The sequence below is a fragment of the Barbus barbus genome (genome assembly GCF_936440315.1).
Source record: "Barbus barbus genome assembly, chromosome: 16".
In the NCBI taxonomy this organism is placed as follows: Eukaryota; Metazoa; Chordata; class Actinopteri; order Cypriniformes; family Cyprinidae; genus Barbus; species Barbus barbus.
In genome coordinates, this window is record NC_136744.1 from 21,639,895 (window position 1) to 21,654,015 (window position 14,121).

Sequence of the window (14,121 nt, forward strand, 5' to 3'; positions counted from 1 at the left end):
GGTGGTGACACCTCTCTTGCAACATGTTTAGCTATCACAGATATTATGCTTAGCTTTTTTGGCTTCTGATCGCAAATGCAGCGAAACTTTGGAGCGCTTAGATTAGCGAGCAAGTCCTGGCAGATCGCTAGGTCACATGAAGGAAAAAAAAAAAAAGCGCATAGGAATCGATAAGCGGAATCGAAATTTTAATTTGGCAACAAGTATCCGATTCCTGACCTTAAGTATCCGATTCTGGAATCGGAATCGATTTTCGATTCCCAACCCTACTTGTAATAGCACTTGCATGTTGTTGCTCTTTTGTTGGTTTTGATTGCTTATAATGTCCTCATTTGGATAAAAGCGTCTGCTAAATGACTAAATAATAAATAAGTATAGTATTGATTAAAGACTAATAGTTTGGATTGCATACTCTCTTTTACTTCCTTTCTTCATCCCTCTGTTAATTTATCCTTTATTTTACCATTGGACATCTATACTCTGGGGCCATTTAGATATAAATAGCACAAGGCGGAAACAGAAATTTGTCTCCATCTCTCCTCTATCTCTCCTAAAGTCTAGGTGCCCCACTCTCTGAATTTAATGCTTGAAAAAGGTGCAGACGACCTCTACTATCAGGACCTCTCACCTTTCCATTCACTCTCTGAGGGATGAGTGAGAGAGAGACTCAGATGTAATGATCTAAATAAATGCAGAAGAGTTCCCAGCAGGAAATGCTTCTGCCATGTATTTGCTAACAGTGGTTCTCAACTAGTGCAATGCAAAAATGGGTCACAGGTTTGTTCTGGAAAAAAAAGCTAAATGCAAGTAATATATTCATGTATAGTTAGGATGGTGAATAAATAGATTTAGGCCATTTGTCCAATCAAACAACATTATTTGGCTGCAAATTTGTCATTTTGTAGATGCTATCAAAATTAGACAGATGCTTTCTTGAACATGTTGCATGACAATCCCTAGTCTAGACTATATTAAAAGCACTTCATTTTTTATGTTAAGGTCATTTTTGTTTACTTTTCGCAATAAAAAAGGTTTACACTGTATTGGGTCACGATCTCTGGATCCTTTAAGAAAACCAGTTGTGAACCATTGGTTTATTGACATTCTAGATTCTTCTTTGTTCTCAATGGGCGTTTAGGTTTTTGAGAGAGGAGCAGCGATTCCTATGGTCCCGTTTTTGTGTCCTACCCCTTGGTCTTTATAGCCATCTTAAAGATGTCTCTCAATCCAATTCCGAGTTGAAAGGATGAAGAGATGAAAAAAGTGAGCAGGGCCATTTTTTCCCTCTCTCTTTTTGGCCACGACACCCCCCGGAGACATTCTCCTGCACAAAAATAAAAATGTTACTAGTCTCAAGTCAAGTCTTAACATTTACTCCAAAGGGCAGGCCATAAACTATTAATAGACAGCTGTCTGTCTGCACAAGGCTGTGAGGGAGAATGATTTTATATTGAATCCTCATGTGGTTTGCCAGTAAGGGGTAAAAGAGGTGGTCCAGTCTCTCGCCATCCCGCAGGGAGTCCTGCTTTATCTCCCTCTCCATCTACCAGCAGACGAGACGAGAGAGGCCGTTACAAGGCTGTCTGGGAATATTGCAATATTCAGCAGGGCGATTATCTGACATCTCCCTGGGAGGCACATTTCCTCTGTGGAAGGAGAGAGAGGCGTACCTGTGGCAGAGGGAGAGAGTGAGGCTGATAAGGACCCTTAGAGTTGACAGAGAGGAAGTATCACCTTTCTTGGTTTTAAAGGAGGTCTTTCAGGGCAGGAATGAATATTTAAATAGGGACTCAATCTACACAGTGATCGCCACAGTGTTTAATAGCTGTAATGTTTCTGTTTTGCATTTTTCTAACTTCTAATATAGTTTCTTTGATTTAAAAAATATTTTATCAGCGTAACTGCTTGAGTTGAAGTTGAATTGGAAGACATGCATTTCTAAATTTCTTAGCATCATCTGAAGGTCTGTACAAAGAGGTTTGCGAATTTAGTTATGATTAGTGAAGAAAAATGCAGAATCTTCATTCCTTATTCATTCTGCATTTCTGTATGTAAATAAATTCACAATCCTAAATCTTTCGGTTTTTTCTGATTTAAGTGACATTTCCAATTCTAGACTTTCAGTGTGGCATTTTAAACCCCACTGAAAATAATATGCAAATGCAAAGTAAATGTTTGTTATTTAAACATTGGCTGGATCTTTGATTTTAGTAATACAGTGTATTTCCGACAGGTTGACGGCAATCTTTCTTTGTGTTTTTTTATAGACTTGTTCACATGAGCTCTTTGTTTTGGGAACATGGGAAGAAGCAAAAAAGGGTTTTGTGTTGAGATCCCTGCTGTACTAGTGTATCATAAAGATCTTAAGCAGGATGGCTGATCTGGGTGGTCCAGAATGGAAGGAGATGGACTTGAATATGAGATCCGGTCTCTGCAGTGATAAGGGAGTGCTGGGAGGTTTTGTGTTTTTTGTTTTAATTTAAATCTTGATGTTCTGCTTCTAAGTGACATTGCTTGCCGTGGTTAGAGATGACTAGAAGTTTAAGCTTAAGTGGAAGAAGTGAAGGGTGGAGATGAATGATAATGGGTTCTCTTCTTTTGTATGTATTTATTTAAACACTTATCTTGATCATGCTCTTGATTCAATACAAATGGGCTATAAAACCTTAAAGAGAATACTGTCAGTCCAGTATACAGTATGTAAACTGCACAGTATGCACATTTCCGTGTCCCATAATGCAGTTCACTCAACTTGTCCTTTTATTTCCAGTGTGATTCTACCTGTTAAGACATTTTTATATAAATTAGGTTGTACACACAAAAATACCCAAAAATGAGAACTAGACAGTTATCTAGATAACTACAATTGTAGTATTACATAATGCACACTTTTTAAAGGCAGGGTAGGTGATTTGATTAAAAAACATTTTGACTTATGCTGATTGAAAGTCTATTCACATCCCAATTGCAATCACTAAGTGGTCTAAATGTATTGATATGTATTTATATCGTCTGTGGAAGGCGATAGAAGAATCATATGTGTTCCATCACGCTATTGCAAACTGAGCGAGAATAATTGTAGAATAAATATTCTACACGTAATTAATGTTTTGGCTGTTATGATGATTCTTCACTGTTACTCTGTGTATATCGATAGTTTGCCAAAATTGTTTCACTACATAAACTTTTGTACTGTTTTAGACATTTTGCGAATGCCTCCGTGTTATAAATGAGTCCCCTGATCTCTACTTATGACAGGTTTGAGTACTGGTACTTTCATATTTATTAATACTGTTGCCCGTAGCCATGTGTTTACCCAGAGATGCATTGATCCAGGTTTCCATTATGCTAAATGCCTCTTTTCCGCTCTTTCTGCAGATCGACCGTATCATATTCTGCGTCTTTCTGGAGACAGATTACGAGATTTACAAGACGAAGATGTCAGATTTCTTCTCCCCAGGTACTGTATCTTCTTATTGGACTCTAACTTCATTTTATTTGTTGGTTGTAACACCCACTCAGCTCAAAGCTTGTTACTTGGGTATCAGGCAGGATTCACAATGTCAAGCGTCTGACTGGCGTGACGCCTGGAAGAATTTGTATCATATTTTGTAGTCAAAGTGCACGAATACAGCACAGCAGGCAGTGATTGGATTCCACATAACCAAAACCTGTTTATGGTAATGTACCGCCCAGGCTGGATTATTTAAACTCAAAATGATTTCACCCCACCTTGATCATAGAATGCAATCAGGATAACCGCAGTCGGACTGTCTTCCAATTAAAGGGCTATTTCATTCAAAAAATTATGTTATGTCATCATGTGCTTATTTACTGTCACCATTTATGATGCTCCAAACTTGCACAATTTCTTTTCTTCTCTACAATACAAAAGTAAAATGCTAAAGACTGTGGTCCCTTTTTTCCAATTATTTGTTGGGTAACACTTTACAATAAGGTTTCATTTCTTAACATTTGTTAACATGAACTGACAATTTAAAAAATCCTTAATATTAGTTAATGCTAATTTCTACATTTGCTATTAGATTTTTTAAATCAAGATTTATATCTGTTAACAACAGTTAATGTACTGTGAGCTAACAATGAAATTTTTTTTATTAACAAACATTAACAAAGGTTAATCAATTCTGTATATTGCGGTTTGTTTATGTGAGCTAATGCATGAACTAATGCTCATGAATGAAACATTACTGTAAAAAGTTACCATTTGCTGTGAATGGTACTGTGAACTTTCATTCTTCAAAAAAAGATTAAAAAGCATCATAAAAGACGCATGTAAGTTATTCCATGAATTCTATCTGGTTCACAAAACTAACATGAATGATTCGTTCATTGTCACTCAGTCAGTAACAACAGTTAACAACTCACTAGAGGTGGCAGTTATCACTTAAATTTATTTTTCCTCATTCAAAAGACCTGAAATATAGTGGATGAGTTTTATGCTAAATTTGCATCAGTCTTCGTTCATTATAATGCCATGGAAAAGAGTGACCAGCATGGTCTTTAGAATCTCAGAAAGTCATACAAGTTTGGTGCAACATGAGGATGAGTAAACGATGACAATTTGTTTTGTGTGTAATTGCAAAAATAATTTTCAGACCGGGTTCCCAGAATCAGTATTGCTCTGCCACAGGGGAAATCAACCTACAAATGGCTTATTTGTAGCACATTAAGCCAGGTTAGGAGAAAGCATTTTAACACTGAAAAAAACATAGACACCATGTCTAAAAAATATATAAAATACTACATATAAAAAAACCCACACAGACGGGAAAGGAGAGAAATAGGATAAGCTTTGTTCATTGGAACGTGTTTTTACTGTCTACGTCTTATGGCTCATTGCATTCGCGTCTCAGTTTGTAACCAGCTGCCTTTGAGTGATTTTTGGTGTTTCCACAAACTCAATTCATAACTAAGTTCTTGGGCCCCTATAACATCTCGCTTTTCCTCGCTGCTTGAGAATCCAAGGAAATACTCTAGTGTATGAGTTTAACAGGTGTAAAGCATTTTGACTTCTAGTATTTCACAGTACCGATTGCTTGTTTCTGAAGCGCAATCGTTGTAGCCCGGAGGTCCATATGTAGAGCATGACTCAAAGGGGCTTTACTTCTGTCAACACCCTCAGTGATCCTGAGCCTCGGCGGCAAACCCCAGATGTCGAAGGCACGCAGGACGGCACCTCCTCAGTGACATTCCACCTCACACTTTTGCTTGTCTGTTTCTGGTTGGATCGTGTGGTCTCTGGTGCTGGCGTCGGTTTATGTAAAGATGAACTGTCATGTGATGGAACTTTAGAAGTCGGTTCCTCGGTTTTCACTTTCTTTGTCTTGCACTTTGGCCTTCTGTCAATGTCAATATGACTGTTTTGCTTTCACCCAATCCCTCACTTTGCCTCTCTTTCATTTTTTTACTCCCTCTCCCTCCTTATGAGACGTGGCACTATCTAGTTCCATGGGAACTTGTCTATTGTGCGCCCATGTAGCGTTTCTCTCTCTTTAAAGGCCAAGTCTCTCTCAGGAAGCCTCTTTTCAATCTCCCTGAGCCCTATACAAACATATGATGTGAGTGCAGGCCGCACCGGAGCCCTTTTTGGGCCTTCCCAAGTGTCCTGCTGTCTCGCTCCGCCTGAAGCTCGCTGCACTTCCATGACAAGACCCCCTGGAGGTTTCCAAATGAGCCGCTGCCTGGAGGTTCATCATTTGTATGGACACACACACACACACACACATACAAACAAACAGGGGAATGGTGAATGCACAGTACTGGGAGAATAATATAATCCACCATTACCTCCCCACAAACACACACTAGGACTCGCGAACCGGGCGGAATAATAAGTGTCAAGACACTCACTTTTTCCCGACTTGCTGGATGTTTTGTTTCGGTCATGTTCCTGTCACACACAAACACACACACACACACACACTTTCGTTCTTCCAGGTCATGCTTAAAGATAGAATTCACTGGAGAATTTGTAATTATATCAGCCAGGTCTGTGTTCCCCAGACGTGTCTCTTTGTATTAGTGTTTAAAAATGAGATGGCAGAGGCACTACTCTCTTAGTTTACAACCAATCAGAATGAGCCAGTCACCCCACTTCAGCCTTCTCAGAGTATAGCATTCTCCTTCTCACTCATTCTCTGTTTTTTATTTGGACCTCACTGAAGTCTCTTTTGATTGAAAAACACTTAATCATAAATTTGAAGGGACCATATTTTATAGTTTTGCAGTATGTGAAGTTTTTATTTATTTTTTTCCCCACTTAGGCCCTTTCACATAACTCGCATCATGGCTTTGCACTATTTTTTTTAAATATTTTTTTTTTAGCTAAAAAGCAGGAGCTATACACAGGAAATAGTGAATGAGCCTTTTGATACATCATGCAAAGTATTTATTGGCTGTGCTTGAAAAGGTCACTGTCACAAAGAGTCATGTAGAAGGTTCTTTATAATGTTAGTCAAGATTTCTTGCCCTCAAAATAATCATTTAGGTCTGCATGGGTTAAATACTAAATAACAGTTTATATGTAAACATGGGCAGTGAGACGGCTGCACAATTTTTTCTGATAAAATTGCAATTGTGATTTAAAAATAAAACCTCCAGTTTATTATGGTTATTATTGAATAAAAATATTAAACAAAATAAGAAATATTATTATTATTATTTTAATATTTCACTGTAAAATAAAAAATCTGTATTTAAGAAAAATAATAATTATTTTATTTTCCAGTTAAACTGTATTATCATATTATATTTATGGCTGTCTTCATTTATTTATTTTCAAAACATTAAACCATTAGCTTATATTTTGGTGGAAAACCACAGAGAGCCCTTCCCTTTTTGTCGACAACAGCTGATTTATAAGCACTTCTGATTACAGTTCAAGTTTGAGAAGATGAGAAAATGTTTTATCATTAAAATGCTGGTCGAGGAGGCAGACACGAGCACTGATTAATAAACAGACAGAGTTGTCTGATGGGGTAAGAGGTCAGTGATGCAGAGAAGGGGTCATCTGCAGTAATTGCAAACCTTTAGCGTGTTTCATGTTCATGAGTCTTGAATTTTATTTCAACATTGTTTTTTCCCCGCCATTAAACTCTCTAATCAACCACAGAAATGGCTTCTCATTTTCAATCAAACTTTAATGTAATTAAAGTAGTTGTTTATCTTATTCTGTATTTTATACAGTATTTAAATAGCTTGTTCTGTGACGGTATCTGTGTTTAATGTGAGAATCGTTATAAGTGGCATATGGAGTTATTATCTGTAGTGAAGCATGCTCGTCGTTCTCGCTGTTCAACAAGCAACATCATTTGTGTTTTCTTAGCTACATCATTAGCATGTTTCTCTGACTGCATATTAGATATTGATTGACGCAGGAGGAGTGGGTATGGAGAGAACATTCCAGAAGAGTGAAATTATCATGAGGATGGTATATTGGGGCGAATCATTGTGGAGTGAGGTTCGAAGTGTTTTTTAGATGGAGAGAGAGACAATAGGACTGAATTAGCTCTGCTGGTGTCCCTGATAGCGCCGGTTGTAAAATGTGCGAAAATAACAAGGGCCTGACAGCTCGATCCCAACACCTCATCATCATCATCATCATCACCATGGGAACCAGCGTGCCAAGAGCTGCGGAGACGTGCTCATTTTAACTGAGCTTTAAAGCTGCACTCGGCATCTCGCGCTGTGGCTACTCTCTGGCACACCGCATACATTTACTCCCTCTCTCTCTTTCTCTCCCACTCACTCACTCGTGTATTCATACAAGCCCTCGTCTGCTTTTGCATCTATACAACTAGAAAGAAAAATCGTCTTTGTCCTGGTTGCTAAACGAGGGAAGTTACTGTTGTACTGTCACTTCGGCAAAACAATTTCGCCATGTATTCTTCTGAATACTTTTATTTGTGTTGTGTGTACTGGTTAGGATTTGTGTGTTCTTTTAATATCTTCCTATGCAGCCTTAAAAGTGTCTGACAACTGGCAAATAGAAGGGAATGGCGCCGGGACATGCAAACGGGGCATTTGCATATGGCAAATTGTCTCATCAGTTTTTGCCTCCCAACCAGCTGTCAGTTTCACCCCCTCCCAAAAAAAGCAACTGCAGAAATGAGAACATTTTTCTAGATGATAGCAAATAACAGATTTTGGAAACTGTAATGTGCGATGCAAGTATTTTAAAGCCTTATTTTTATGCGGTTGTTTTATATTTTTATGTGTTTGATTGAAAAGTTTAGATATGAGAAATGCCATTCTAAAACTTTAAAAGAGTAGATGATAAAAAATTGAATAAATGGAAGCTAACCCTTATGCCATTCCGGAATTGAATTACTTTATTTCCATTGATATTTTTAAAAGATATTTAGAAAATTGTTTTAGGGATCTTTTTAAATGTTTTAGTTTATGGAGTCCAATGTTGTTTTGATTTTCATTGTATTGAGAAAAGTGCCCTAGTAAAAAAAAAAGTTATATATTTAAAATTATTTCATACTAAGTAACGTTTAAATCTATTAACACACAGTATGTACTGACATATCACTCGAGACTTACTGATATAAAAATTATAATTCAACTTTATTTGGAGTACTACTTGTGCACAATGCATATTTCATATTATTAAGCCTAAAATGTGTTTTAATGTCACTATCGATGAGCATTGTATGATCTTTGAATAATATCAGTGTTTAAATGCAAGATATTTGAAGTGTACCTAAAGCATACTTGTTAAAGTTCCACTTTAGCACAATCAAATATACTTCAGTATTTCGTTAGATGGACTTCAGCACTACAACCGCACAATTAAAAGGCATTAAATACAAAATTACTTGTTCCAATTTAGCAGACTTATTTGTGGCTTGTTTAGACAATCCAAAAAAAAAAAAAAAATCTGAACATCATAGCAACTACAGTAACAGTCTGGCAACCTCCCACAACACCGCTGCAACAGTGAATACCTTTTCTTTAGGAAATCTGTCTGTACCACTTTGCTTGCCTGTTCTTTGTGAATAGCATCTCATTTATTGTTCATTTTTATCACACTCTTGTTTCTATTGTTCAAAGAAATGATTAGACAAAAAGGTAAATATGTGAGAGTATGTTGTGAAAGCTCAATTTCTGCCTGTACTACACGTGTTGATGTTTCTAAAAGTAATTTTCTTTACACTCACCCATTCATTTTCCCTCTGTGGTCTCAAATGAGAAGGAGCACCACCATCAGTGAGATTCTGCTTTTCTGTAGTTTGAATTCTGTACTTTTCATATCCCTCAGTTTGTTGGGGTTATCACTCACTTCTGTCATCGAGTGACATCGATTCTGATGACACCTGGCTCTGTAATCTTAGACATATCAACTTGAATGGAATTTCATCAAATCAAGCTCCAATCTCGACATATTCCTCCTCCTTATCACCTGAAATCATCAGATTCTCACAGATGCTTTTATGTTCTAGAATCTAGATTTTCTCCATCTTGACTCCTAAATGGTAAATCATAATGCATTTTTGCTTAGTTTTGGTTTGTGTGTTTAGTGCAAGCTGTGTTGGGAAAGCTGTTTTAAAAATGTAGCTTTCCAAGCTACTCATTTAAATCATTTAAACTAATAGACTACATTTTTACAAAGCAGTTAGCTGCACTAAAAAACTAAAAGTAGCTAGCTGCATTGAAGCTATTTAGGGGTTAGTCTTGTAAATGAAATGCTTGTGTCCTTTACGCTTCTGTGCATCTTCCTCACACACACTCACATCTCCAATGTCCCAAAGTCGCCCACTCCTCCTACCTCCAAGACATAGTTCTGCTTAGAAGAGAAATGTCTTTGAAGTCCTGTCAGTTTCCGAGACAGCACAGTCGCCCTGTCAACTCCGCTTAGCTGCGATCCCATCCCTAGCATCCCGTTGTTATCCTCCCTCAAGAGCCTCAGCGCCCAAAAGAGCAGTTTGAGGTCCATTATGTGGGGGTTTGTGGGTTCAGGCCTGCGAGAGGATTCTGAAGAATACCCAACGCTTATGTAAGTGAGTGCAGCACACATCACTGCCTGCTGTCCTATTACAGTCATTTATGAGTCCGTGAAGAGACCATGAAGAATACATTTGTCAGAAAATGAGGATGAATCAGATGTGTGAAAGAGCTCAGAGATGGTGTGCCAGCTCTGTGTTTCATTAATATGGGTTATGATTGTGTTTCAGCGGGTTACAACTATGAAAAAAGCAGGCAGAATTTATTTAATGTTCTCTGCCTCTCTTTCACAGTGTTTCAATGTTCTATATTGATATGATAAATAAGTAGATTTGGTATATTGTTCAAAAGAACTGTGAAAATGTGTGAAAGAGATATAATTATTTTATTTAAGTGAGGTATAAAAACAGAAAGATTTCATTAATATATGTGTGGGTGGATGGATGGATTGATTGATAAAAATACAATTTTATCAAAGTGTTTTGTCAGATCTCATTACATTTTATACTTTCAGTCAGGGAATGAAGCTCTGTTTCTCTCTCTTTGTCTCTCAATCTCATTCTCACGCTCTCACTCATTCTTGGTCCACCAGACACATCCATATTTACATGGTGTTTCTATGCCGTGTTCTCAAACGACAGCTCCCTCCTGCTATCTTTAATGGAGGCTTTCCTCTCCCAGTGTTACTGTGTCAGAAAGCCTATCATTTGTAAAGCCGGGTGTTTGCGGTGAGACGATGGTTGTCCGCTGTAAGTCGACGGGGCCTCCTGGACCCCCGAAAGAGTTGAAAATGAAGGCTGAACACGCAACGTCCTCGGTCTCCAGGGAACAAATGTTGAGTGTGTTACGGTGCATTAATATCATCAAACACACCATGGGAATTTTTTGAAGTGCCACCATGTGTGGGGCTTTACACAGCTAGGAATACAGCCATTACGCTAGTGGTGAGGAGCTAGCAGTGATTTAGCTGTGTGTTACTTTCAAGAGACAGAGTCATTAACGTACACAGCTTTTCTAACACTATAGTGTAAAATAAAATGTCAGTGCAGCACTTGAATATTTGCAATTTCTATGGAAATTTGATCATAAGAAAAGCGTTGACATGTTGTGCTGTGTATTTTCATTCTGTCCTGGCTATGTAACATTACATCCTCTCAATTATTATTATTATTATTCTTTTGGTTTTTCATCAGCCTGGAATTTTAATCCAATTGCAGAAAATGGTGGGCGGTGAGCTGGTTTTCGTCACACCCTAGTTCTCTAATTGATTGATTAAAGTAATTGATTGGTTTGGGAGGGCCTGCAACTGATTAAAATGCTTTCAGACATGAGCAGATTGAAAGGCAGCATGTTCCAGCACACTTTCCTTGAGGAGCAGAGACAGTGGATGTACGTTGGTGTCTGTGCTCGTGCCGTCCATCTGGTCAGAGGAATTAGAACGGTCTCTAGTTAGCTGGCTTAGATTGGTCTTGTTTCTTTCCAAATCTTTTAAACATCTATTGTTTTAGCTCACATAATCACTGCAACATGTTTGATTTAAAAATGATCTATCTGTCTGTCTATCCATATGTCCATACGTACATTTATCTGTCTCCACCTATCCATCTGTCCATCCATCCATCTGAACATCCATCTATTTATCTGTCCGTCTCTGTCTGTCCGTCCATCCATCCATCCATCCATCCGTCGATCTATTTATCTGTCTGTCCATACATTCATCCATCCATCTTTGTTTCTATCTGTCTGTCTGTCTCTGTCCATCCATCCATCCATTCATTTGTCTTTCTCTGTCTGTTTGTCCATCCATCCTTTTGTCCGTCCGTCCGTCCGTCCTTCTATTTATTTGTCTATCTCTCTGTCTGTCCATCCATCTGTCCACATATCTGTCTGTCTCTGTCCATCCATCCATCTCTCTGTTCGTCCGTCCATCTATTTATTTGTCTGTCTCTCTGTCCGTCCATCCATCCATCTGTCTGACTGTCTATCCATCCATCCATCCATCTCTCTGTTTGTCCATCCGGCCGTCTGTCCATCTATTTATTTGTATATCTGTCCGTCCATCTGTCTGTCTCTGTCTGTACGTCCATTCATCTCTCCATCTGTCATCCATACATCCATCTGTCTGTCCGTCTGTCCATTCATTCATCCATCCATTCATCTCCATACATACATACCTACTTACCTTACATTTTTAATTAATAATCAGCAGTAAGCCCATTTCAGACTACACGTTTTTTTTGTCGGTTACGACAGTCACTGTGCCAGATTGCAAGATTTTGACTCCTAAAATCTTCTTGTGTCATGAACAAGAAACATGTTAGACTACACATTTCTACCCGAACAGTCTTCACTTGCCGTCTTTAACGACGTTTGTGCTGTCATCGATAGCTCGGGACTAGACAGGTGGTGACACGAGCGTAAACAAACAATGGCTAGCAAACAGCATGTTCTGCCCTGTCTTGTTGTCAGAAAAGCCCAAAAACAAAGAAAATCTGACAGTGGACACAAATCTGGATTACATGAAGAGGACTGCAAAGAGAAGCTGAGGTAAAATAGTTTTTCTGTCGTGGTAATCCCTCAAGAAAACATCATAAATGTAGGAGGATTATTGCCATAGCTCCACGAACATTTCCTCCATTGTAAAATTACACCTAGCTGGACCAATACTGTTGTCTCTCTTTAGTTTCGGCATGTTTGAAAGCATTTATGAAGCGCTTCTGTGCTCTTATTGGCCTGTGTCATAGCTGTGACAGAACTCGTCATGGACAACGGAAAAAAAATGAAACATGCTTGACTTTCTGTATTGACGTTGTGAAGCGTCGCAGACATGGCATCATGACACACTACACAAGATGAAACGACTGAATCTTGTGGTTTCGACGCCCATTGTTGTAAACAAATCCACACGACATTACGTCAAGCAAATCGTGCTAAAATTGGTGTAGTCTGAATGGGGGTTTAGCGTGATGGAATGATGCAGCAAGCACAATGTCATGCTTTGTGCATTTAGCATAACGTGCAAAAAAAATAAAAATCATACAACAGCGTAGCAGTGCATTACATTTACAGCACTTTTATTGTGATATTGCATAATCAACTGGCACATGCACAGAGTGCACTTGCTCTTTGATGAAGGTTGTCCAAAGGGTTTTGCTCCCTGTCCAGTGTGATTCAGCATGTTATGATGTCACTGTTTTTCCCCTCTTTCCCCCAGATAAATGCATGCTTTGCTTTTATTCTGTGTTAAACAAAAGCAGAAACATGGCTCCACCGTCCTGAGGGAGATTTGACAGTCTTTCTCTCATGAACAGATGACAGGAGTGTTTTATCAAAGCAGGAGCTTTTGCTAGAGGCTGGATGTGTGAGTGTGTGAACGTGTTTTTCTGTGTGTGACCATGTGCCTGTCTGAGGATGACATGCTGATGAGGTCTGCAAGAGGCTTAGAAAATTAAATAAAAAAAGCTGTTTTTGAAGTCGCAGTGATTTGCTATTCACAACCCATTCAACACATGTGATGTATTTCTGAGTGAAACGTGATATTCAATTAAAAAAATGTATGGTGGACTTGATTTCATTTATTTGGAGTTCAGTGGATTATAAAAAGTAGGTGTTAGATACCAGAATGGAGCTAAAAGATGCCAAAATTTCACTAAAGGAAGAGCAATTGTTTTTTACAAAGACAAACTATTTTTTCTTCAGAATAAGATGCACTGATGAAATTGTTATTGCTTGTTCCTGGTTTTATTGTGAACAAAGTAAATCATTTTGATTTTATATTGACTTTGTGAAAAAAAGAAAAAAAAGAAAAGAAAAACCCTCTTCTCTTTTAGCTAGAATTTATTTTAAACATTTAGTTTTCTAGAAGTCTGGGAGAATATATCTAATTATGAGCTAGCGGTGTATGAACTGGAACCTGTCTGGTTTGTGGTAATAGCTAACAGTCGTCAAGGATGGCTAATGAGCTGTAACCAGGCAGGGAACAGCCTTGGCTGCAGACGCCAGGCTTCAGATCCACTAGGTTTGGCATCATACAAGAAGAGAAAAGAAACTCAAGCAGAAAAGAGAGAATCAGATTCAGGGGACATATTGACTTCTATGGCAAGAACTCTGAGCTGAGAGTGTAAAAACTATAATAGACAAAAAGAAAAA

General features: G+C 38.2%; 1 protein-coding gene across 2 annotated transcripts in view; it reads left to right on the top strand.

Annotated features, from left to right (window-relative positions):
* Window positions 1-14,121, top strand: part of LOC306882082 (ADP-ribose glycohydrolase MACROD1-like) — a 576,444-nt gene that overhangs the window by 520,724 nt on the left and 41,599 nt on the right. For both annotated transcript variants that reach the window (XM_079436537.1, XM_079436538.1), the window contains one exon: window positions 3,379-3,460. In XM_079436537.1, the coding sequence (XP_079292663.1) occupies window positions 3,379-3,460 (82 nt within the window). The remainder of the gene's footprint in view (window positions 1-3,378; window positions 3,461-14,121) is intronic.